We start from the raw sequence: 27306 nt of genomic DNA, 5'->3' as shown, positions 1-27306 counted from the left end.
TTGTGCTAGTCCCAGGACGTCTAATACAAGCCAAACATGCCTACCAGAGGGTGTTCATTATATGTTCATTGAATTGAGCCGATACTTGAATGTTTGATACAAATCCTCCTAAATAACTTCCTTTAGTTCTATTAGTAGAAAAGTTAAATAAGTGCTTTCCTGGCCTCAGAAATAAATTGTTGGCTTAAATAGACATGTTTATATCTTTTGTTGGAAACACAAAGTGAGTAGCCATATATGTGAATCTCTTCTTGTCTATTTCATAGACATCTTTTTATTGGGTCCCTGTTATGTGCTAGTCACTTAGCTTGGGCTTTTCCTTTTTCATGTCTGTTCCTCCTGACAGCTCCGAAAGGTATTATTGACGATTTACATATGATCAAGGTGAGGTTCAGGGGGATTAAATAAATGGCCCAAGGTTACACAGTTAGTAAAGAACAAAGTCCAGATTTGAGTCCAGTTTTATCTGGGTGTTTTGCTCTATCAAAGTGGCTCCCACTGACAGTGTGGGGGCATGGGGTGATTAATCTTTACTCATCTTTGGGAAGGGGCTTGTCTTTGAGAATCTCGGAGGAGAGAGCTCTCCCTCACTTCTCTTTGGCCCTCCCTCTCTCCTCTTGTCACTGCCTGGGTGCAAGCCTTTTCCACTCTCTGTTCTGCTATTCTGTAGCCTCGGATCCGGCCTCTGTGATTTGGGATACACATTCCCTGTCTATCCACCACTCTGCTAGTGATTTCTTTCTAAAATGAAAATGTTGTCTAATTATGGCCCCCGTTGCCTATGAGGTAAAGTCTGTACTCTGTACATGCCACACACAGACTTCATTATCTGAGCCTGATGGCCTTGGCAGCAGTGTCTCCTCTCGTACCCCTCCAGCCCGAGTTCTGCAATGCTCAAGGATCCGCCAGTGTTCCATGTTTCCCTTCTGTCTCGAGATCTTTGCCACTGTTGCCTTGGACTGGCATCCTGTTCTACACCTAGAAACCTTTGATAGCTGTCTCAAGCATTACTTCTCTGAAGTATTTTCAAAAGCCATCCCTCTATTTACTTTCAGCCCCTCCCCCTTGGTTTTAAAGGAAGGGGCTTCTCTGATCTACCTTTGCATCCTTTAATGTTAGGTTGCCACTTATTTCCTGCCTATCTGTTTATTGCCATAACACTGTGGTGCTCATGTAAGATTCCCAACAACTGTGGATGTCTGACCAAATATTTTACAAAACCAGACTTGTGGCCTGGAAATATTTGGATTATACATAAATAAGAGAATCGGGTGTGTTTGCAGACAAGACCTTGAGTTTTCTAACCAAGTTATTAATAGAACCGTCAATTTATATGTTCTCTCTCTCTCTATCAGAGCTTTGTTCCCTGTAGAGAATGTCATCTCACTTACCTTTCTGGTATTTTCTGTGCCTAGGAGAGAAGCTCTTCCCTCTTCCAATGAAAAGACTTCAGGATCAAAGATCTCTCCCCCTATGAGATTGTTCCCCCTTCCTTACCAGGGAATGTGGTAGTGTACTTTGATTGAAATGAGAACAGTACATACTAGTCTCAGAGATTCATTTTCAAGATCACTGAGGAATGAGCACTGGCTGTCGTTTGTAGGGCTCTGCCTTGGATTAAAACAGACAGGTGATAAGATTTAGGGAATTCTTGTCCCTCTTCTGTATATGGCAAGGAAGAGTCAGGGGAAGACTGTCAATGAAACATATTGAAAATTTATTTTAACCTCTGTGTATTTTATGGAAATACTCTTTTGGATTGCTATATTTTCATAAGATAGCAAAACCATTTTTCTATAAAATATTCATTGTGCACCTTCTTTAAATAATTATATATTATTTTTTTCTGCATTTGTAATGTGCAACAAGATACCTTGGGTTTATTTTTAACTTGGAATAAATGGCCTTTGTGGTAATGTAATATCCCAGGTAAAATTTATAAAATTTAGGTGAAAGGAAGGGTATGTCCTTGCAAAGGAGATGGTTTAAAAACAAAAATTCTCATGCTCTGTGATTACTTTGAAAAACAAAGTTAAGCCCTAGTAGATTTGGCTCAGTGAATAGAGTGTTGGCCTCTGGACTGAAGGGTCCCAAGTTTGATTCCAGTCTAGGGCACCTGGGTTGCAGGCTTGATCCCCAGCCCTGGTCAAGGCGCATGAGGTAGGCAACCAATCGATGCGTCACTCCCTGATCGATGTTTCTCTCTGTCACTCCATCTCCCTTCCACTCTCTCTAAAAACAATGGGAAAATATTCTCAAGTGAGGATTAACCAAAAAAAAAAAAAAACAAAGTTAAAAACCCCAGTTCTTTTCCTGCTCCCACTCCCCTTCTCCTGCACTGAAGAGAACCATTCATTTAACCATAAAATTTGCACATTTTGCTACCTCATTGTCATGCAGACTTAGTGAAATAACTATACTTCCAGTTATATCTGTAAGATATTAAAATATAGGTAATATCTGTAAGATCCCTTTACAGATCACTAGTTAGCTATGTTTTGCAAATATCACAGTTGACAATAAGTTTCTGGATAATGCAGTTATCATTATTGCTAGCTTTTCAAAGTGTATCTCTTACTAGAATCTAGTTCCCTTTCTTTTTGGCTAGAATGAGAGCTTAGTGATAGAAACAATAGGCAGACCAGCTACAACAAAGAACTATAATAATTGAAATTTAGGCACTATGAATAAATTACCCAGAAGTTCAAAGTGAGACAAATGAAAACCTAAACTCTAAATATTATGTCAGGGAGTCTAGAATCAGATCATTGAAATGGATATCTATTCAGGGTCATCTAGTCCACTAGTTTCCCAATACCAGAAATGGGAATCATTTTGAAAATATGAATTCCTGGAATTCATCCTGAGATTCTGGCTCAGTCAGTTTGGGGTGTAGCCCAGAAATATGTGGTTCTGATTTGCCACTGGGCTCATTTGGGAACTGCTAGTTGAGTCTAAAACACTGGTTTCAGAATATAGCCCTCTCATCAATATTTTGGTAAAAGATTAGCTCATTTTTATCAGCTCCAATGATAGAGCTGGATCTTACAAGCCGATCATTCTGTTTTCTTCAGTGCTCTCTTAGAAGTTTATGCTTTCAGTGAGCCAAAAATCTCCTTCCCAATATTGTCCACTCATTGGTTCTGTTTTCACCTGCTGTAATCACAGAAAATGATTTTTCGCTGTTGAATTTGCATTTCTTCAGTTACTGGAGAACATGCATTCCTATGTATATTAGACTCTAATATCTGTTAACTTTGTGTTAATTTTTCTACTAGGCATTGAATTTTAATAATTTATAAGAACTATGTATATTAAGAGTATTAACTCTTTGTCTCATATTGTCATACATGTTTTCCCAATTTGTAATTGATCATTTGTTGGTTTTGTGTGTATATGTGTGAGGGTGTGTTATAAGTGTGTATAATCTTGCATCTCTGTTGAGCATTTAAGCTCTTTCCTAGCTTCGTGCCTTACAGAAATTTGGCAGGCATGACATTTCTGTACAATACCCTACATTAAAAATTCAAAAATTATGTGTACTAAAACATCCTAAACCATAGAAATAGCATAGAAATAATAATTGCATGTCAAGTTACAAAGGACATTGAAAGAAAATTCCACTCCCTTTATTCAAAGTAATCTTCCCTGGGTTTTATTGTAGGTGTAGTTTTCCTTTGCGTGCCCTGTGTGGTCCTTAATAAAAAGGAAAGTATTATGCTTCACATTTTTAAGCCTCTAGCAGGAAGAAACTCTTTTTTATTTATTTATTGGGGTGATATTGGTTAATAAAGTTAAATGGGTTTCAGTGTACAATTCTATAGTACATCATCTGTATATTGTCTTGTGTGTTCACCACTGCAAGTCAAGTCTCCTTCCATCACCACAAGCAGACTCTTAACTTGTTTGCTTATCTAGAACAGGAAGCTTTTCTCCCTTTTCTCTTTTTAACTTTCTTTGGTATCTTAGTAACCAAAACTCTACCTCAGACCTGCCTTTAATTGTTTTCAACCACCTCGGGTTGTATTCTGTCTCTCGCCCTTCCAGGGCCTCTTAAGGTGAAGTGGGAGGAATGAAGTCATTGTGTTGCAAAACCTGTGGCTGAGGGACACAGGATGACTAACTCCAATGCTAGTTGGATCAGGAAGAGACCTCTTCATTAGCCAGAATTCTAGTCCTTACAAGACTCGAGACCCAGTGTCGCTGTATCTAATGGAAGCTAAGTGTAGGTTGCAGTGGAAATCTGGTTATTGTTTTAGAAATTAGTCACTTGTACACAGCCAACGTAAATTGTTTAAACACAGAAGATTGCACTAAGCCTGGTGTTCTAATTGATGAGCCAACTACAAGTGTGGTTGAATAATTACCAAGCTTTAACTGCACAGACTTATTTCAGTCCTTAATGTTAGAGGAGATGATATCACCACATAATTCAGTCAAGACTGCCATCTTTGCTTTTTTTTCATAAAGTAGACTGTTGTGTATTCCTATGCTTCCTCTTTCCTTTCATTCAGACAGAGCAGTACCTTTAACCCAGGGGCGTTATTGACTGGCCAGTGGGAGAGTGAATGGGCAAGAAAATGAAGATCCCTTCTCTTTCTGTTCCCCCTCTTCCTCCCTTCCTGGATGCTAGTGAGGTAAAGAAGTTTGCTGAGGGTATGAAAGATGGCCAGGCAACTTTATACCTGCTGAGAGTCACTGGAATAGCAAGCAATAGGCATGTAGTCCTTCCACTGAATCGGAAGTATTTGAGCAAAAAATTTATAAGAAAAACAAATCCTAAATGTATATCCCATTTTGTATTCTTTCTCACTACCCAGCTTCAGACTGTCTCACAAATGCCTGGAAAGTACACTATCTTATTATCTTAATTTTTTCCTGAGTTGGCTTATATTGGCCTTTCTCTCTTTAATAGGGGTGTGGTATGGGATGGAGAGAGTTTAAAAGGAAAGGGAAAGTTAAATGAGCAAATATGGGACCCGTCTTAGACCAATTCTCAGGCCATACAAGTTGTCAGATAGATAAAATACTCTTGTCTCTCCTCCGTTGCCAAACTATAAATATAAGAAATAGGTGAGGTAGCCAGCATAAGTCCCAGGAGGACGTAAAATCTATCATTGGGTCGGAGTCAATAAATAGTGATTGGTAATGTTGATCAGCCTACTGTTGACAGGCATACGCATAGTTGGAGGCTTTCCTCAGGCCCTTCCTGTGAGTATTGGGAGGCAAATGTGAGGTGGAAGTTGCAGGTCGTGAGGAGCAGGAGGCACAGTGGCGTCTTCTCTCTCTGCATCTAAGGGAGAAAAATAGGACCCTTTGAAAACATTGAAGTCAGTTATAATAGGGTCATTTCAAGCCTCCCTCTTGGTAGCTCAGAATTTATTATTTCAGTGAGCTCAGCTTATGGTAGGGGCTTAAGAGAAGTGGCAATAAGTGTTTAAGGACATCTGGCTTTCATTCACATTCCTGATTAATTTAAATTTGCATAGTTTTATATTATAAGCTCTCTTTCTTTCCCCCTTCTCTATCTATCTACCTGCCTATCTATCTAGTTTTCAATTGTTCTTATGGATCAGCTTCTATTGAATTCTAATAACCTCTAAATAAGTTGTTTCAATTGGAAAAGGGGCTGTCTCCCTAGCCCCACCCTTTTTGTTTATAACTAGTCATACATAGCCCTAGAAGTGACGGCCTTAACTGATCTTTTCAGCAGTTCTTTTGACCCAATCCTGCACTGTTTTGATTCTAGGATTGCTGTGGAATTTGTCCTCTAGTGACAAACTCAAGAATCTCATGATAACAGAAGCCTTGGTGATCCTAACTGAGAATATCATCATCCCCTTTTCGGGGTGGCCAGAAGGAGACTACCCCAAAGCGAATGGTTTGCTCGATTTTGATATATTCTACAATGTCACAGGATGCCTAAGGTAATGCCACTCTGCAATCCCTCTCCACCCCTCCCCATACACACACACACTTCTTTTCTCTATGTACCTTAAATACTGTATCCATGTCTGTCTAAAACTCTACCCTATGACTGGTAAGGGGAAGCTGTAAGAATATAGATCATTCTAACTACTAGAACCACTAGGTAGAGACAATGAGAAAGTTTCAAATATCAATAGAATATTGTTTCCAAACCCATTTGATTTCAGAAGCTACCCACTATATCTCATAAGAGAGTGGACATCATTTTCAATAGAAAACCCAGGTATCTGATCTGAACACCTAGAGGTCCATGCACACTGGCCTTCCCCGTCTCACAGGTTTTAAAGCAGTTTTCATGCTATTTTTAATTCACAAAAATCTGCTTTAATGACATGGCTAAAAGACATAATTTTGATCCTGGTGTTTTATTATTTTTATTTTTTATTGAGGTATAGTTGACCTACATTATATTATTTTCAGGTATATAACATAATGATTTATTATTATATGTATTGTGAAATGATCACCACAATAAGTCCAGTTAGCATCCATCACCATATATAGTTGCAGAATATTTTTTCTTGTGATGAGAACTTTTAAGATTTACTCTCAAATATGCAATACAATTATTATTATAGTCACCATGTAGTACATTACATCCCCAGGACTTATTTCTTTTATATTTTTCTTATTTATTGATTTGAGAGAGAAAAAAGAAAAAAAAACTGATTTGTTGTTTGACTTATTTATGCATCCATTGGTTGATTCTTGTATGTGCCCTGACTGGAGATCAAACCTGCAACCTTGGCATATTGGGAGGGTGGTCTAACCAACCCACGGCCTGTATTTGCACCTTTTGGCACTTTCAAAAATTTTGCTAACACCCTCCATTCCCCAACTCCTCTCCCACCTTCAACAGTCTGTTCTCTATATCTATGATTTCGGTTTTGTTTTGTTTTTAGATTCCACATATAAGTGAGATCAGACAATATTTGCCTTCCTCTGCTTGACTTTTTTCAGTTAGCAGAGTGACCTCAGGGTCCATCCATGTCATCACAAAAGGCAGAATTTCCTTCTTTTTTTATGGCTGAACAATATTCCATTGTGTGTGTGTGTGTGTGTGTGTGTGTGTGTGTGTGTGTGTGTGTACATGCCACATTTTCTTTATCCATTCATCCATCTATGGACACTTAGATTGTTTATACATCTTGGCTGTTATGAATAATGCTGCAGTGAATATGGGGTTTCATATATCTTTTTGAGTAAGTGTTTTAGTTTTCTTCAGATAAATACCCAGAAGTGGAATTACTGGATCATATTAATTTTCTGAGGAACCTCCATACTGCCTTCTATAGTGACTGCACCAACTTAACATTTCTACTAACAGTGCACAAGGGCTCCCTTTTCTCCTCATCCTCCCAACACTTATCTGTTCACATTTTGATGATAGCCATTCTTACAGGTGTGAGGTGATAGCTCATTGTGATTTTTATTTGTATTTCCCTGATGATCAGGATGTTGAGCATCTTTTGTTGTTGTTGACTTTTCTTTTGGTGTAAAGTCCCAAAAATCATTGCCAAGGCCAATGTGAGAGAGGTAGCCTATATTTTCTTCTAGGAGTTTTATGGTTTCAAGTCTTTAATTCACCTTGAATTAATTTTTGTGTCTGGTCCAGTTTTGTTCCTTTGTATGTGGCTGTTAGTTTTCCCAGCAACATCGATTGAAGAGACTTTGCTTTCCCCATTGTATATTCTTGACTCTTTATTGTAAATTAATTGACCATATATGGGTAGGTTTATTTCTGAGCTCTCTATTCTGTTCCATTGATCTATTTGTCTGTTTTTATGTCAATTCCCATACTGGTTTTTTTTAAAAATGCCATACTGTTTTAATTAATTTAGCTTTATCATTTAGTTTGAAATCAGGAAGTGTGTTACCTCCAACTTTGTTATTCTTTCTCAAGACTGCTTTGGCTAATTGGGGTCTTCTGTGATTCCATACATATTACAGAGTTTATTTTATTTCTGTGAAAAATGCCATTGGAATTTTTTAATCCTCACCTAATGATATGATTTTTTTTCATTGATTCTAGAGAGAGAGAAAGGCAGAGGGAGAGATAGAGAAACATTGATGTTAGAGTGAAATATCGATCACCGCCTCCTGCACAATCCCCATCAGGGACCAAGCCCACAACCAGGCCTATGCCCCAACCAGGAATTGAATTCACACCCCTTTGGTGCATAGAATGTGATGCCCAACCAACTGAGCCCCACTGAATTTTGATATGGGTTGTATTGAGCCTGTAGATTGCTTTAGGTAGTGTGGACTTAACAATATCAGCTGTTCCAATCCACAAGAGTGTGGTATATCGTTCCATCGATGTATGTCTTATTCAATGTCTTACAGATTTCCCCTTCTTGTTTAAATTTTTTCCTGGGTGTTTTTAAATAGCTATAAGGCAACATTGCCTAAAGGGACAGAATGTCTTGCCATAAGAACCTACAAAGAAGCTAGTTTGATCAGCATTTCCTAATATTGGGATGAGAAATGCTTGAAATGTTATTTTCCCTTGTGTTGTCAGATGACAACTAAATCAAGAAGAAATAGAGCCCTCGCCAGTTTGATTCAGTGGTTAGAGTGTCAGCCCGAGGACTGAAGGGTCTCTGGTTCAATTTCAGTCACGGGCACATACCTCGATTGCAGGCTGGATCCCTGGACCTGGTCCAGCTGCATGCGAGAGGCAACCAACCCATGTATCTCTTTCACATAGATGTTTCTCTCTCTGTCTCCCTCTCCCTTCCACTCGCTCTAAAAATCAATGGGAAAATTTTCCTTGGGTGAGGCTTAAAAAGGAGGAGGAGGAGGAGAATAGAAGCACATGCAAGAGGAAGAAAAATGCTAGTCTTAACTTCTCTAGATTCATGTATATCAAGCTTTCTCATATTTGAAAATATTCATTGTCCTTTATGTTCAAGGATTAAAAGAAATCAGATGGAGGATGTAATAAAAATTAGGCAGCCCCAAAGAAGTCAAGATGTATTCTGCCTTTGAATCTTTTCTCTAGTTACAGAGTTCATTTTGTTGTTGTAGCTTTTAGGGAATCTGGGTGTTAAATGAGGGAATTTATTATGGTAAGATGTTAGAGTGAAACATCTTACCTCCACAGTTAGTAATGCGTATCAGATACTACTTTTGTGTAATACAGTATGTTAGCTTCTGAGAGTTTTGCAAATAAAAATTAGAAAGTCCTTCGGGAGCTTTTAATCTAGCAGGGGATTCTGATAAGCAAACGGTGTAGAACACTGCCACAGTGAAATGTGTTAGAGCAGTGGTTCTCTAGTGGGGCCCCCAGAGCAGTAGCATCTGGAACTTGGAATTCTTGGAATCAGACGCTCTCAGGGTGGGGCCCAGCAATCCACTTGTAACAGGCCCTCCAGGTGCTTCTGGTGCGTTGTGGTGTCACCAGAGGTCCAGGCACAGTGCTGCAGGAATGCAGAACCAAGGGCCGTTCATGCCAGCTGAGTGAGATCAGAACGACACTAAAGAAGAGGCAGAGGCGCCAGGTGAGCTGGGCCTTGCTGGACTATTTCAATTGTCAGAAATTCTCTGAGGACAAAATTCTTGAACAGTATAAGAGGTGCTTAAATGGTCTCTCTTGAATCCATCTCCTATATACAGTCCACTGGAACTGCTTTTTAAATGCATTTTTGAGCCTTTAAAACTTTTTGATCCATTTTAAAACATTTTGCATTTTCAGATTTCTCTGTAGCTCCATTTGCCTTACCACGTGCAGCTGAGTTCTTAATGTGGCAAGTGTGTCAGTCAGGATTATTTTCTGTTAAAAATGGCAGGTGCCAAGTTGGGATTCCTGGACTCAGGTGGCTGAATGTTGACAGTCACTATGGAATTGAAGGAATTACACCAGGAACCATGGCCTCAAGAACTGGGACAGACATTCAGCATACCTGGGACTCACTCTTTTTTTAAAAAATCTCATGTTTCCTCTCCTTTTGCATGTTGGGCTCATTCTTGACAAATGCAGACAAGCATACACATTTTAAAAATCTTTAATCCCTAACGCCTAGCATAGTTTCTGGCATATAGTAAGCAAATGTAAAGTATATGAATGAAAAGAATAAATGAATGAGTGAGCAAGTGAAGATACATGGTGAATTAGGTGAATAATCGAGTCTGTCAAGAATGTCAAATTTTGTTGTTGTTGTTGTTGTTGCTGTTGTTGATCCTTACCCAAGGAGATTTTTTCCATTGATTTTTAGATAGAGTGGAGGGTAAGAGGAGGGAAGGGGGTGAGAGAGACATTGATGTGAGAGAAACACATCGATTAGGTGCTTCCTGTACGCACCCTGACCAGAGCCCAAGGGTCGAACATGCAACCCAGGTACATGCCCTTGACTTGGAATCTAACCTGAGACCCTTTGGTTCGCAGGCTGGTGCTCGAACCACTGAACCAAACCAGCCAGGGCAAAAGTATCAAATTTGTGATGGAAAGTAATCAAACAGAAGTTGGAAACATAACTAAGGCCTGGCTCTGGAGGCCCTGAAGGCCATGTTAAGGAGTTCAGTATGGCCCTAGCAGGTTTGGGTCAGTGGATAGAGCATTAGCCTGTATACTGAAGGGTCCCAGGTTTGATTCCAGTCAAGGGCACATGCCCAGGTTGTGGCCTCGATTCCCAGTAGGGAGCATACAAAAGGCAGCCGATCAATGATTCTCTCTCATCATTGATGTTTCTATCTCTCTCTCTCCCCCTCCCTTCCTCTCCAAAATCAATAGAAATATATTAATAATTTTATAAAAGGAGTTCAGTGTCTTCTGTAAGCAATATTATCTAGTGTGGGGAGGATAGGAATATGATAAATTCTAGGTAAAGAAGAATAATTTTATCAACAGGAAAGATATATTGAGATGGTAAAAATCTAAAGAGAAAGATGTTGCTTAGAAATATCTTCTAGTGTCACCCCAATAAATTCAAGAAAAAGGAAAAAAATTATTTTCCTATAGTCTTTCCTGTGAACGAGGAATTAAATGCCTATGTGGTTTGGGAAGACGTAATAGCTGAATACACTCCCATTACATAGTCAATCCAAACTACCAACTTGAACTACTTTTCGAGGAGAATATAAAAAAAATCTGGGACATTAAGCACCATAGCATATACTTACTAAAATATCTGTTCTTGCTGAAACCGGTTTGGCTCAGTGGATAGAGCGTCGGCCTGCGGACTGAAAGGTCCCGGGTTCGATTCCGGTCAAGGGCATGTACCTTGGTTGCGGGCACATCCCTGGTAGGGGTTGTGCAAGAGGCAGCTGATCGATGTTTCTCTCTCATCGATGTTTCTGACTTTCTATCCCTCTCTCTTCCTCTCTGTAAAAAATCAATAAAATATATTTAAAATATATATATATATCTGTTCTTATTTCATCTGTATATCTACTTTATTATAATAATGGCTAATATTTATTGATTATGTTCTAGAAATTGTTCTAAATGCTTTAGGAGGATTTTCTCAATTTATCCTCACAGCAGTCCTTGTAAAGTATATTTCCCCCATTTTATAGATGAGAAAACAGGGGCTCAGAGAGATTGATTTTCCCATCGTCATACAAGCTAGTAAGAGACAAAGCTGAAATTTAATACAAGAAGCATGTCTCCAAAGCCAAAGCTCTTAATTAGTATATAGGATACATTAATGTTAGTCACATGTCTACAGACTGTGCTGATGTGGATAAAACCTCTTCCTTCACAGTCTGGCAACCTCACAAGGTCAGGTAGGCCAATTACAGACATGTTCACATCTCATTATGAACATTGTACGTGCATTTTAGAAATTCTATGCCAGTGGACCTCTGCACTGCACTTCATATAAAGAAAAGGTACAAAGGATGAAGCATATGAGAGTAGAGGTTATCAGAGTGCATGTAAAAGCCACCAGGAGATAGGAATCAGAATGTAAGAAAGACCTGCAGGGAACCTGTAATCAAATACTCTCAGTTTCTGACAATAAGAGATGTCTGCTGAGGAGTTGTTTATTTATGACCCCAGCTTACTCTAAAAAGATTTTGAGACAGGTGCTGTATGGTTCTAAGAAGAGTGAACCTTAGCTGCATAAAAAGGTCATAAATATTAGCAGATATCTTAATTGCTACAAGTTCACTCTCCCCCAATGGGTATAGAGCCAACAAATGAATTAGCAACATGCGTAGTATTTCTGGCATTGCGGTTGACTTAGGTTATTGTCACTAAATTCTTTCAATCTACTTTGGAGAAAAACTTCTGCATACTTCAGTTCCCCTGGTCTGTATATAGCAGTGGTGCAGAGTGAATCTGCCCTGTAGTCAAAATGTTTCTTTGGTAATGAACTTGAGGCAACAACTCTGGTTCTGCCCACCTTGGAGCTGCTACATCGAAATTGTGTTCACATAGGAGAATATGCACAGTTTATCCTTCAAAAAGACTAACACGGTCAGATATACCATTTTTGTCAAGTATCGAATTATTTATTTATAGGATTAGCATCTGCCCACAGCAGCATGTACCATGGGCCATGGTGCTTTCTTTAGGTCCTTTTGGAATTATATACTTTTCATGGCTGAACTTACTCACCGAAAAGGGATACAGATTTTGCAATAGGGAAAACAATGTGTTCATGCAAATATAAACTTTTTTCTTAAATATTATAGTGGCATAATGCATAGTAAAATCCAAGTTAGGAGAGGAGAAATAAATTGGTACACTCCTATTTGTGCTACAGCCAGCAAGAGCAATTGTCAACATCTTCATAGCTTCACATATGTGGCCTCATGTTTGTAGGTTGAAATCAGCCATGGTGGAGTATTTATACCACAGAAATTGGCAAATGCTACAAATCAGAGCTCTCCCTGCTCCCCTGCCTTCAGAAACCTTCAGCAAACTACAGGTGCTGAGTATCCATTAGTTGATTACTTTAACAACAAAATGTGGATAGAGTATAGGCCATTATATTGAAATTTCTCAATGATAATTAAATTAGTGAAGCAAAAAAATAACATGAACAAAACAAACATGGCCATGCTTATCTGGTAACCCCTTTCTGGTTCTCCCTGAATCCAGTGTTTCTACAAGTATGTGTCTTATTGGAATTGTCAAGCAGCACAACTAACAACCACCCCCCTTGCAAAGGTCCGCACACCTCGGACTAAATTTTCACTATCCTATTCATGGCCTTAGGAGGTGAGCCCAGATTAAAAAGTTGTACTTCACAGAAAATATATGACATTTCCGTTTGCCAAAAAAACTCTCTTTATTGTTACCTACCGGTCCATAAATAGTGACTGCCTAGTATGAGCGCCAAACTGTGATAATTATTAAAGAAAACAGAGAAAATATGGAAGAAGAATCCATAAAGCAAACAGAAGAATCATTTTTATTACATCAAGAAGACTGTATTTGCTTGTCTTTCTTCATCAGTTAGTTTATGAGTTGAGTCTTGAACAGAAAAAAAATTTTCCAAAAATGTCTTTGTCAGAGATTTTTAAAAGCTTCTCCATGTTTAAAAAAAACAAAATCTGCGAATACCTTACAATTTAAAGTAGTGTTTTACTAACTATATCTTTTGGCAGAGAGTCTTTAAAAAAAAAAAAACACCTGAAAACTATCATCATAGTCAGAACTATTATTAAAATTTTTTTAATTAATCATTATAAAAAAAATGAGTGAGTTGACATATTTGGATAAATCCGCTGATGTCTTTCTTGTGCTTAGAATCTGCCCCTGTCTTGGAGGTGCAGGCTATTGAAGCAGAATATGTTCTACTCTAGGTCTTGAGCATCTTTATCAATTCTAGTCTGGCACCCTAGACCTTCCCTTTAGGTATCAAGAATGTCTACTCAAGTTCCAGTGGCTTCTGGGCATGTTTTAGAAATTCATTTGCTGTTTATAATTGATTTTAAGTGGAACTTGGCACTCTGTCTTGAACAGCCTGCTACATCAAGAGGAAATGACTGTTGCCTACCAACCAGATGATTACTGGGTGCGTCGGCTATTCAGAATTCTTTTGGGAGACCCAAAAAACGCAGGAAAGCAGAGCTGAAGGATTTCAAGGATAGCTTTTCTCCTCCGCATTCTGGTTTCTTGATGTGTAATAGATGCTGCCATATCCTTGTTCAGTTAATGTTCCTTGTCCTGGAAGGAACAAAACGTGTAGGTTGTAGAGCTTTGTTCTACCTCCCAATGTTGCTTCTGTTTGCAGATATAACAGTTGACTTTGGCTGATGCTGCGGATACGTCAGGATCTGATGTTGACTTCAGAATAACAGGCAAGCCCTTCTTTGGGCGGAGACTTCTGTTGCGCTGCCAGTTCAACTGAGGCTCCCCTTTTGTTCTGTGCCACCACAGGCTGCCTCTGCGGCTCTCTCCGGGTTAATCACGGACAAGGCCCAACTGTTTGATATGTATCAGCTGAGAGTTCAACAAAAGCCCAGACCTGAATCTCAAATAACAGGAGGAAGAAGGATGCCTCCTTATCAACCAGTGTCTTATCAAGTGCCTATTGGGTCTTAGAATGGACTCTGAGGAAGTACTTAATTGACTGGCACTACTGGGGGGCCTTAACCGCACAATTTACAACACACGGTGTTAGGAAGCCTATAATTGTTGGTGAACAGGAAGATGCGCCCACAGTTTTTTTAAAACCCTTGAGGAGATCACTGTCTCAGTGTGCTGGTTAGGACTTTAACGCTGGTCCCATAGGCAGCAGGTCTTGCATATAAGGTGATGTAAATTGTGCATTAGTATGCAACTGCACCTATTATCCGTAGAAATGGCCCCATTAAAAAAATATATCTGCCTCTTAGAATTACTTATTTTGTTGGCAAAGTGTCTTGAAAAGGTTTACTCCAACACTATTATTGTCTGCCATTTTCCTGTCATGGAAATAATTATACCCTTTTACTTTAAAGCATTTCATATCAGCACATCGTCTGCCCAGGCCAGTTGACCATTCCCTGAGCTTGAACTTTCAGTGCTGGCAAATTGACAGCACACCTGCCCGTAGCCACGCACACAGCCCTTCTGTGGCAGGCCCAGTAACAATCCTGTTAGGAGCAGGCAATTCTGATTTTAAACAAGAGTCACAAGTCAGGATTCTGAAGGAGAGTTTTACGAACCTTAATTTCAGGAATTTTGTGAAAGTTACGGGTCATGATATTTGTAATGTACCTAGGATAATGTCTAGCACACACACTACATGGCAGCTGTTTTTATCACCTGGCGTTGTCCACTCTTTGGTGTACCATGTAAATTTAAGGTTCAGTCACACTGTCATTCGTCTTAACAAAGACATACCATTCTTCCTCTTCATTCCAGTAAGATGCAGAGTGTTTGATTTTTTTTCTCTCTCTCTCTTTTTCATTGTGACAGTCACACTGTCATTCGTCTTAACAAAGACATACCATTCTTCCTCTTAATTCCAGTAAGATGCAGAGTGTTTGATTTTTTTTTTTCTCTCTCTTTTTCATTGTGACACTCAGGAACATGTGAGATAAGTGGTCCAGGGATGAGTCATGAATCACCGATTTGCTTTCAGATGAAAACACCTGAACCTTCCTAAATATGTGAAGTTTTATTCAGAGACCTACAGAGTTCAGATCCTATTCTTCTCACCCCTTACAAGTCATATTACCAGGAAAAATTCCTAATTCAAGCACAACTTACAGTTCCAGCTGCATCCTCTCATTCAGGCCAGACCTCCAAAGTAATCCTGCCTTTATGTGAAGAGTTGCTTTATCGTCTTCTCCACTTCCCCCTTCTGAGGGGGTGGGCAGCCTCCTACCCGCAGTCTAAGGACCTGGTTTTTAAATTTAAACTTTAGTGTACAATAGTATACAGTTTTAGTTTCCTACAAGGTACTCATCTACTAGTATTTACCCAGACTTCTGTTGGATTATACCTGCCGAAAATAAACTCATTGTTTAAGCAAATTCAAACAATAGACACTGAATTAGACATCTCCAGTATATTCATTGGTAAATCTAATAATCAATTTTTAGTGAGTAAATACTCTGTATGCTCATTCTCTTTTACTTTTCAACAAGATAATTGTTTTGATATATTTTATTTATAGTTCTGAGATATTTTTCCATATTAAACCTCTATTGGGCTACACATAGGAAACAGTTGTAGGTAAATATTTCTCAGGATTCAGGAGATACACTGTAAAAGGATCAATTCTTCCTAAGATTAGCCATGTTAATTCTCTGATTCCCACAAACTGAAGTATTAGCTACTGAGAATAATACTTTATGGTGGATATATTAATTTCTAATAATTATTGGGTGGTACAATAGCAAGTTCCTTTCTAACTAGTGACTTCTATTCATGGAGTAGTGCTATAAAGTAATACACCTTTATCATTCATATTTCTGGGTGGTTGAGTAAGGTGGGAACTATTTTTGATATGCAGGACCAAATACTGAAGCAGCGGGGTTCCATGTGCTTTCTGTCAGCAAAAGTATCAGCTAACTGCCAGGAATCCCTGATAAGTCCCGTTTCAAGCAAGGAGAGTCTGGATAATACCAAACTACAAGACAACAGTTAGTGCGTGTGAACTGTCAGTGCTGCCAAACTGAATTACCATTCCCACCCAAAATAAATACCCTGAAGTTGAACAAAGCTAAGCCACCCTTCTGTAAGGTATGTAGTGGATTTAGCTAGTGAGAAAGACAGATCTTTGATTTGTCAAAGCAGTCTTAAAATACTGCCATTTTTCCAAGCCAGAAGTTGAAAAGGTCAAGGAGGAGCTTTAAAACGTGATAACATTGTCTTGGAATTGGGGATGTATGGTATTTGCTAAGCAAATGGCAGACTGAATGAATGTCAGATGAGCTTTGCTCCACTCCGGAGCAGCCCAGAGCACAGAATAAAGACCAGCTCTCCGATCCTGACTTGACCACTATTGCTGTTCCCTGGAAAAGTAACCTACACTCTATGGACCTCAGTGTTTCCATGTGCAAAAGAAGGAGACAGGCTCAGAGAGTAGATAGAGGATTTTGATTCAAATGATCATTTCTTGAGGGGAAAAAACCTAGTAAAATGGTTTTATTAACAGGTTATGAACCTAGTCATTATCTTTTTTAATGTACCAAATATCAAAGTTTTGCCTGGCTGGAGTGAACATCATCCAGTGCACCGAAAGGTGGCCGGTTTGATTCCTGGTCAGGGCACATACCTGGATTGTGGGTTTGATCCCCAGTTTCTCTCCTCTCCCCCCAAACCTCTCCCTCCCTTCCTCTCTCTTCAGGTGAGGATTTTTTTTTAAGTGTCAAAGGTTTTCAGGTACAGCGAAAATTAAGTAAGGAAGTTAATCTTTAATTAGAAATGTAAAAAAAGAAGTAAGGTCACAGAAGAGATTTTGTTAAAATAAAAAATTGGTTGTATCAATTCTGCAACCATTAAGTTGTTAGTATCCTTAGTTTTAGGTGTATTCGTCTTATCTCCTCAACTATTAGGTTGAATCATGAAATTGCATTTTTGTTGGTTAAAAACAGTCAGGTATCATCAGTTTCACCCTATAGATGTCATCTCCATGGGAGCAGAGAACACACAGTGCTATGTGTTATTTCCTTTGGTTCTTGCTATAATGCTAGGCACATTTGTTCTTTGACGTTATGAATTAAAAGAAGTATTGGGGAGCAGAAAGTCTTTTTGAAATCACTTAGAGCAGTATATTATTTTTTTAAATGAAGAAAATAAGACCCCAAAAGTTCTTAGAATTGTAGTTCTTTTGCTGTTCAGAATGACATTGAGACATTATAAACAAGTCTTTAATGTGCTTTGAATATTCTACCTACCAGTAAAAGGAACTAGTCTGATACATTTTTTAGTAATAGTTCTTAGCAATTGAAGTTGGCAAAGGGCATTGATCTTTTGCCATTTTTGTTAACAAGGAGGTTAACATTTTGGGGAGAGGGGGTATTTTTTAATGGTTAATGCTAACAAGAAAAACGTAATCCAAAGGAACATGGTAACAATAATACCTGAATATCAGCATGATCTGAATCTGAAACATGATCCCCAAATGCATTACTTTACTATATTTCATAAACTTCATTTCTCTATAAGGAAACAATCTCTGCTTGTGGATTTAGTTACTGTTTATAGAAAGGTGTCATAGCTTAGCAAAATTAGAAATAGACTAAGTGCAAAGATATTTATAGGTCATGTTTTTTTACTTAGGTCGAACACACTGTGGAACCCTGAATTTTTCGTGACTTTCTGCCACTTTAATTATAGAATAATCACATTTTAGTGCATTTGGTTTAATATTTGTCAGTAACAGTTTACACTGAAACCTACAAAAAACCCCAACTAATAGAGTCCAACACTCTATCTTTATAAATCAGGAAACTGAGGCCCAATGAATTTAAGTAACTTTTTGTACCTTGGAGTTAAGTCACAGAGCAAGTTGGGACGTGGCTATCCTACTACACAATGTCTATTGTGTCATTTGTTCTTTTAATTGCAAAATCTTTGCCTCATATGAGCACCCTCTCAAATATGGGTGAAGATTAAGTAAATAATGCTATGACCTTGTTGCTTGGAATGAAGCAGAGCCTTTTGTTGATGATGACATGTTATCTATACTAATAAAAGGGAAATATGCTAATTAGACCGGACGTCTTCTGGATGTCCTTCCAGACAAAGCCACGATGGCGGGGGCCAAGGCAGAGGCAGTTAGGAGCGATCAGGCAGGCAGTCAGAGTGGTTAGGGGCGATCAGGCAGGCAGGAAGGTGAGTGGTTAGGAGCCAGCGGTCTCGGATTGCGAGAGGGATGTCGGACATCCCCCGAGGGTTCCCGTATTGGAGAGGGTGCAGACCGGGCTGAGGGACCCCCCTCCCCAATCCCATGCACGAATTTCGTACACTGGGCCTCTAGTATGAATATATTTAGAAGCTTTGTACAGATTTAATGACCACTGAACAATTGATAGAGACCACAGGGCAAGACTGTCACTCTTTGACAAATTTGCTAGTTTTCCAAACCCTTCAAAGAAGCATCAAGTAAAGCTTTGAAACAGAGGCCTATTGGATACATGGCCTATGCTTGATGGTTTTTTGTTTGTTTGTTTTTTCTGATAGAAACATGAGTTCAGCTGGCCCTGATGGGAGGAAAGTGATGAGACGGTGTGATGGACTGATTGATTCGCTGGTCCATTATGTCAGAGGAACCATTGCAGATTACCAGCCAGACGACAAGGTGATGCAAGAGTTAAATATCTTACATGTTGAATTATTTTGTCTTACTAAGACTCTTCAGAGTATTCTTGAAGTAGTAGTTTGGGTTTAACTTTATTCCTTAACTCATTTACTGAGCTGAGGATTTCTCATACACACTTAGAAATATTAAAATATATCAAGCCCCATTTTTTTCTATTTTCCAGACTTAAATTTCCAACTATTTCTTTAACAACTCTGTGTAGATATTCAAAAGGAGCCCAAATGCTCCATGTTCAGCAATGAACTTAAATTCATCTTTTCCCTCCTCCCAAACTTGCTCCTTCTCTGTGTAATTTTTCTTTATAATCACATCATCCACCAAATAAAAATAGAAATATGGGTAATCTCACACTGCCTCTCCTCACATCCCACAGCAATAAATCATGTCCATTCTACCTGTGAAATGTCCTTTGGTTTATCATTCCTCCCTAATGCTGCCTACCTCTGCGGTCCTAGTTTGTGCAACTTTCATATTGATTATTGCAGTCGGCTCCTGATTGGCTCCTACAAACAACCTCTCCTCTTGTTTTCCAATTTCACATGGCTACTAAGTTATATACATAAAATACAGAATCATTCTGAACCCACTCTAAAAAGTAAACTAGAAGGGCTCGCCAATGTTTCAAGAATTTTAGCCTCAACGCCTTAGCACTATGCTTGTGATCATTCATGGTCTAGCCTTAGCCTTTCTGGCCATACTCATTCTATTCCCCCAGGCTCCCTATAGTCCAAGCATCCAGTAAACCTTGTAAGATCTAAAGCCTAATAAGTCCTGTGTTATCACACTTGCAAAGGGATGTCTATATGTATCTGATTAATATCTGTGTATTTTCTCAGGCCACAGAGAACTGTGTGTGCATTCTTCATAACCTCTCCTACCAGCTGGAGGCAGAGCTCCCTGAGAAATATTCCCAAAGTAACTATATTCAAAACCGGAATATCCAGATGGACAACAACAAAAGCATTGGGTGTTTTGGCAATCGAAGCAGGAAAGTAAAAGAGGTATGTTGGGGGAGGAGGGGTGCTTTGAAAGAAAAAGTGGTTATATATGTACATTTCCATGTGCTTAGTATACTAGGGTTGGCAAAAGTAGGTTTCCAGTTGTGAGTACACAAAAAGCACAGAGTTTATTCTTCTATTATTATTTATTAATTATTGAATTAATTTTCACATGAACAATTATAGACCTACTTTTGCTCACCCCTTATGTCAGGCGTCATTTTGAGTTATTTTTATCCTTACATCAACCCTACAATGTGTGTATGATTAATACCCTCATATATTGAAGAGGAAACAGAGGTATAAAAAGGTTAATCAGTTTTCCCAGAATTATTCAGCAAATTAATAGAGGGGATGAGATTCAGTTCCAGGCAATCCAGCTCTAGATTTGCATTGTTAGCCATTAAAACCATACTCCTTTATGCCCTATTGCTTAGGAAATAGGCTTAAGGCACCATGACCAATGGTATATAAATTGTTTCAACATTTGAAAATAGCCCAGATATTCAGATTTGGACATTCTAAAAATGAACTTCGGACATCCCAAATGCAAATCCGTAGGAAGAAATACTGTTCACACTGGCATTTTATGAAAACTGAAAGAATGTGACCTCTCCCACTCCTCGGGGTGTCGTGGTGTTTGCGAACTTGGAGAACAACTGGTAAATTTAGAATCCTGATGTGATCCCGGACCACTTCACTGGACTCGGAGGGAAGAGGCCTGTGTTTCTTATCTTCAGAGAGTTTGTGCCTAATTTAGCTTTCCATTTACCAGCAGCCTGGAAACTGTCCTAGGGCAGCCTATGCTTTATGCCCTGAGTTCTTTCTCACAGTGAAATGGAAAGTTGAGGGTATGGGATGTTGCTAGGCAGAAATGGCCATCATGGGCTAAAAGTGAAGTGATTGGGAATCATACATATTTGCGTTTTCATTTCCATTTCAGGGGCTTCTTACTATACAAATTATGAGTCTCTCTAGACTAGTCTCAGTGTTCCCAGTCTCTTGGTTTGGGTGTGGAATTGTAGAAATCCCTTGAAAGCATTAATTCTAGATTTCATCGTGTGTGTGGTTAGCAATACCAGGACATGCCTCTGCCCGAGGAAAAGAGCAACCCCAAGGGTGTGGAGTGGCTGTGGCACTCCATCGTGATCCGGATGTATTTGTCCTTGATCGCCAAAAGTGGCCGAAGCTACACCCAGGAAGCATCTTTGGGAGCTCTCCAGAATCTCACGGCAGGAAGTGGCCCAGTGAGTACCATGCTTCTTTTCCTACTTTGTAAAGTAATGACCTTATAGACGTACCTACATTAGGTTTAAAGATGAGACGGTGAAATAAGAACAAAAACGTTCTCCCTTCGGTTAAGACAGTTCTCTGTCCTGTTGATTCTGGATGAATACAAGTTCAAGGCCTATCAGGAATTGCCAGAGAGTTGCAGGGTTCCAGAACGTTCAGCTTCTGCCAAGCCAGGTCACTGGGAGTGAAGGACTCATAAATACTGATACTAGTCAAAGCTCTTTCAGTTACAAGTCTCAGAATCCCGCCTAAACTGACTTCAGTTTAATAAATTTTTTTGAAGACTTAATTTCTTGGTTTATATAACTGAAAAGTCCAGGTGGGTCTTCCTTCTGTCATAGTGGAATGTAGGTGCCCCAGAAACTGGAGTTATGACTATATCTAGGCTCCATTTTCCTCTGTTGGTTTCATTTTTTTTTAAAGATTTTTAAATTGATTTTTTAGAGAGAGAAGAAGGGAGAGGGAGAGAAAGAGAGAAACATCAGTCAACTGCCTCCTGGACACCCTCCACCAGGGATAGAGCCCACAACCCAGGTATGTGACCTGGAATCAATCCAGCAACCAACTGAGCCACACTAGCCACAGCTGTTGGTTTCATTCTTAACGGCTCGCTTCATGTTGTAGCAAAGATAGCACTAATGATTTCAGGCTTACATTTTATCCAGCCCTATGTCCCCATAGGAAAAGAAATTACTTTTGCCCAGTAGCTCTATTCACAAATTGCAGACCAGTAGTTTTATTGCTAGCTTTACCCAGTGGCCAGATAAGTTTCTATTGAACGAACACAAAAAATAAATGTTTTACATAAATGTTAAAGGCACACTTTAAAATTAAATACCCATTGCATTTTGAAATTATTTATTACACATTCTAACAAGCTAATATCTTTTTAAAGAATTCTTGTGATTGGCCATAAGCCTAGAACAGAAAAACACAAGAATTCTCGTGGTCCGTCCACAATGTGTTAAGAACTCAGAACAGCGTGGCTCAGTTGGTTGCGCATCAACCTATGAACTAGAATGTCACTGTTCGGTTCCTGGTCAGGGCATATACCTGGGTTGCAGGCTCAATCCTCAGTGTGGGGCATGCAGGAGGCAGCCGATCAATGATTCTCATCATTGATGTTCCTATCCCTTTCTCCCTTCCTCTCTGAAATTAATATATATATATATATATATATATATATATATATATATATATATATTTTTTTTTTTTTTATTTTTTTTTTAAGGACTCAGAGAATTAGTCTTCCTTACCCATTTCTGAATCAGTACCAGGGCCAGGAGCCTGTGATGTTCTGATTGGCCAGGTCTGGGTAATGTGCCCACATGTGAATTTCAGAGGCATGGATTTGAGCAGGGGAGGGTCACTAACACTTCTACCACTGAAATGGTAAAGGAGGAAGGAATAGCACCTCAATGGAAAATCAGAGTGTTGTTACCAAAAGGAATAATAAATGCTGGGCAGGCAAACACAGCAGATGTCCACTGCAGTGTGGAGTTGGAAAGGACATCAGTGCTTTGTGTCCAAGAACTTCAACTACACAATAAGAACTGCTTCTCACTTACTTTATATGAGCAAAGTCAAAATATATAAAACAGTAAAAGCTTATTCCCACCTCCATATATTTTGCACCTTGCTACACATAGTTAGGGATTCTATAAATATGTAACTATTTGAACTAAAATTATTTGCCTTGATCATAAAATGATTAGAATAAACTCCCTCAAAATAATTCATGGTATGGCCAGGTGCCAAGTATCCATCCTTATAGGGAAAAGCATCTTATAGATAACAAAAATATTATTTATTCTTTATTTGATAAATCATATTCATTCTTTAATGAGTTTACACAGAAGCTTGCTCTGCTCTGAATCAAATTGTTCAGTACTAAAACCAGCATTTATCTTAGCACTGTGGTTAAGAATATGTATGAACAACTTTCGATCTTTTTTATTTTCTGTAAAATGTACTTGTGCTCAAACAGAAATGGGAAACTACCAAAGAGACCTGAATGACACAGGGACATTAATTTATTATCTTACCTTCTCGTTTTCCCATGCTGAGTTTCCCAAAACTACTATCACTTTCCCAAACCACAGAAGCCCTCTTATTAACCACTAGCCAGCTTACAAGAAAATGTCAATGGAGAGTTTTATGCTAAGCAAAATAAGCAAGTCAGAGAAAGATAAGTATCACATGATCTCACGCATTTGTGGAATCTAATGAATAAAATAAACTGATGAACAAAATAGATCCAGAGATAAAGAAGCATGGAACAGACTGTGGAACCTCAGGGGGAAGGCAGAGGAGGGTTGGTAGGTGGGAAGAGATCAACCAAAGAACTTGTATGCATATATGCATAACCCATGGTCACTGACAATAGGGTGGTAAAGGCCTCGGGCAGAGGGTGGGGTGGGCTAAAAGAGCTCAATTGGGGGGGGGGGGGAGGGGGGAAGAGGGACATATGTAATACTTTCAACAAAAAAGATTTTTTTTTTAAAGAAAATGTCAGAAATTAAATTGCACTGTGTGTGTGTGTATGTGTGTGTGTGTTTAAGCTTGTTATTCTCTAAGGATGACTAACTGTACAAACCCTTTAAGCTTGGATTTTAGCCTCTTGCAATCCAAGATCTCATGGAATCCAAGCAACAGAGATATCTTCATAACTGCCCTTATTGTGTGTAACCCCTGACCAGTCCAGTCCCCTGGGAGGAGGCCTACAGTGAACTGGTATTAATCCAGAATCAAGGTTATGACAATCGAACTTGCTTGGACATTTATAGGAGAAACTAGAGGCCCGATATACAAAATTCATGCACTGGCCGGGAGGGGGGGGGGGGGGGGGCGGGGTGTCCCTCAGCCCAGCCTGCACCCTCTCCAACCTGGGACCCCTTAGGGGATGTCCAACTGCCGGTTTAGGTCTGATCCGTCAGGCCTAAACCGGCAGTCGGACATCCCTCTCACAATCCTGGACTGCTGGCTCCCAACCGCCCGCCTGTCTGCCTGCCTGATTGCCCCTAACTGCTTATGCCTGCCAACCTGATCACCCCCTAACCACTCCCCTGCCAGCCTGATTGACACCTAACTGCTCCCCTGCTGGCCCGATAGCCCCCAACTGCCCTCTCCTGCCAGCCTGGTCACCCTTAAATGCCCTCACCTCCTGGCCCAATCACCCCTAACTGCCCTCCCCTGCCGGTCCGATCGTCCCCAACTGCCTTCCCCTGCTGGCCCAGTCGCCCCTAACTGCCCTCCCCTGCAGGCCTGGTCGCCCCCAACTGCCTTCCCCTGCCGGCCTGGTTGCCCCTAACTGCCCTCCCCTGCAGGCCTGGTCCTCCCCAACTGCCCTCTCCTGCAGGCCTGGTCGCCCCCAACTGCCCTCCCCTGCCAGCCATCTTGTGGCAGCCATCTTTGTGACCACATGGATGCAGTCATCTTTGACCACATGGGGGCGGCCATCTTGTGCTAAGGTGTGATGGTCAATTTGCATATTACCTCTTTATTATATAGGATTATTAGCAACATGTAACAATGTTACAAGGACTCTTTGTTCTTGCAAGTTAGGAGATGCTTTTTATTAAAATATTTACTTTTATGAATATCTTTTCTAATTATTTTCCTAACTTTGTTATGCTTAGATGGTGTGATTTAAAAAAAAATACTTGGTTTTGTAATTTCTAAAAAGAATCACTGAATACAAAAACATGAGAAGCAAGCCATTATACATAATTCCAGAAAAAAACCCACTCCATAAACCTATGTTCATAACTGACCTTTAGGAAGCCTAGGAACTGTGAGGTCATTGAAGTGGTCATGGATAGATGGATAGGAGGAGGAGGAGGCTCTGAGCCCTCTAAAGCCCCAGTGGACGTTGGGAAAGGACCAATAGGGCTTGGGATGACAAAGAAAATGCTATGTGGGTGACAGAGCTGGATGGCAGTAACTCAGGAGAGCAGAGTTTTGCATATGAGGGAAGACAAATATCTAGACGAGTCATTGGGAAGAGAGAGGAATCCTAAACCCAACTACATGCCCAAGACATGGGGATTGTACAGAATAAATTGCCTCCTGTCTAGACAGCTACAGGGGAGGATTCTTCTCAGAGGAGAGCAAATAGTCTAATGGAAAGTTTTGTGAATTAGTGAAAGATAAAGTGTTTACAATAAAACAAACATTCTAAAATAGTGGTTATTGAACTTTTTTGAATCAAGGAGACTGAGTAATAAAAGTTATGGACCCTTTCCCTGAGAAAGATAAACACAAGAGTAGTTTTAAGGGCCACCTGTCCCCTCCCTGAAATCTATATTGAACCCTGTATTAAGAGCCCCTGTTCTAAAAGGTACAGTGGAGAATGTAAGAAGGACAGCAATCTATAGGGAGCGGGGCGGGGGCGGGGGGGGGGGGGGCGAGGAAGAAGGAACAAGCTGTGTTTGAATAAGATAAACAGAGAAGATACACCCTGAAGAATGGTCATGAATTGCAGAAATTTCTGGCATGGTGACCTCAAATTAGCTTCAAATAGAACTCTATAAAGTTGCCAACACACAAGCTAAGGCCTTGATATTGTTGGAAGTTGCTGATGCTAGGAAGAGCCTAGTCAGAACTCAGATGCCCTGTGAAAGTAGGCGACCAGCCTAATTCTAGAGATTTGCCTCTAGAGGACCTGGACCTGCAACTAGCACATGAGCCTCTGACACAGAGCATAGCCTTACAGATAGTCTGACTAGCAATGCATTTCTTTTTTAAAAAGCCCAGTGTCTCTTTCATAATAAACTGGGGTTTTTTTGAAACAAATAACTTGATTAAAATATGTAAAATGCCAAAATTTGAACAAGACGAAACAGAAAAGATGACTAAGCCAACAACCAATAAATGTAACTTTGATTCTACAACTGTGATACCAAAACATTGTCTTTATCATGTTCATTTCACAGTGATGAACTGAAACTGTGAATGAAAGGTGGACTGATCAACAGACAGGAAAGACAAAGACAGGCCCATTTTATTTATAAACAGATGCAAAAAAAACATAGTAGCTAACCAAATCCAATGCTACATTAAAAACCACTGCATAAACTGGTTTTACCCAGGAATTCACTTGAAACGCTAATAAGAATTTAAAGACAGTATCTTTAGGCTGAGTTAGTCACAGTTCTAGTTTTGAAAACGTCTTGCTCAATCTCTAGCCATCGACAGAAACAGTGTTATCGTGAAGCCAAACGCAATAGTATTGATAGGATGTGTCCCACGAAACAGATGCCGATGTCAGTAGCGCAGACCGTGGTCCAGAAGGAAAACGGCCTGCAGCACGCCCGGAAGATGCTGCACGTTGGTGACCCGAGCGTGAAAAAGACCGCCGTCTCCCTGCTGAGGAATCTGTCCAGGAACCTTTCCCTGTGCAATGAAATTGGTGAGTCAGTAAGAATGGCTACATGTAGTGTGGCCATGTTGGAAATACAAATGCAATAAAACATGGTCCTGATCACATTCTTTTTACAATGATGGGCTGAAAATGTGAATAAAGAGCAAAATGTGATACCTAGACCTGACTTTTGTGCACCCAGGCATCAAGGGTAGGCTTTCTAACTGGGTCTCCAACAGGATTTTTCTTCGTATCGAGCGTTTTTGTTTGTTCATTTTAATTACTGCAGAAGATTCAGCATGGATGGTTTTAGGATAAATACAATGGAACATATTTGCTCCTTTTTATGAAAGTCTGTAGTGACAAGGATGATAACTATGTTACACTATCACATAACAGTGTTTTATTTACTTGCTTAATACTTAGAAATATCTGATAACTGTGAATCAAGTAA

The 27306-nt window shown here is 39.7% G+C and overlaps 1 protein-coding gene across 1 annotated transcript in view; it reads left to right on the top strand.

Moving 5' to 3' along the window:
- PKP2 (plakophilin 2) overlaps window positions 1-27306 on the top strand; it is an 82347-nt gene that overhangs the window by 39720 nt on the left and 15321 nt on the right. Inside the window, exons 6-10 of the mRNA XM_079773416.1 lie at window positions 5750-5927; window positions 19061-19178; window positions 20036-20200; window positions 21271-21444; window positions 26747-26900. Coding sequence (XP_079629542.1) covers window positions 5750-5927; window positions 19061-19178; window positions 20036-20200; window positions 21271-21444; window positions 26747-26900 — 789 coding nt within the window. The remainder of the gene's footprint in view (window positions 1-5749; window positions 5928-19060; window positions 19179-20035; window positions 20201-21270; window positions 21445-26746; window positions 26901-27306) is intronic.

This window comes from Cnephaeus nilssonii (genome assembly GCF_951640355.1).
Source record: "Cnephaeus nilssonii genome assembly, chromosome: 6".
In the NCBI taxonomy this organism is placed as follows: Eukaryota; Metazoa; Chordata; class Mammalia; order Chiroptera; family Vespertilionidae; genus Cnephaeus; species Cnephaeus nilssonii.
This window is presented reverse-complemented; position numbering and strand designations above follow the sequence as displayed.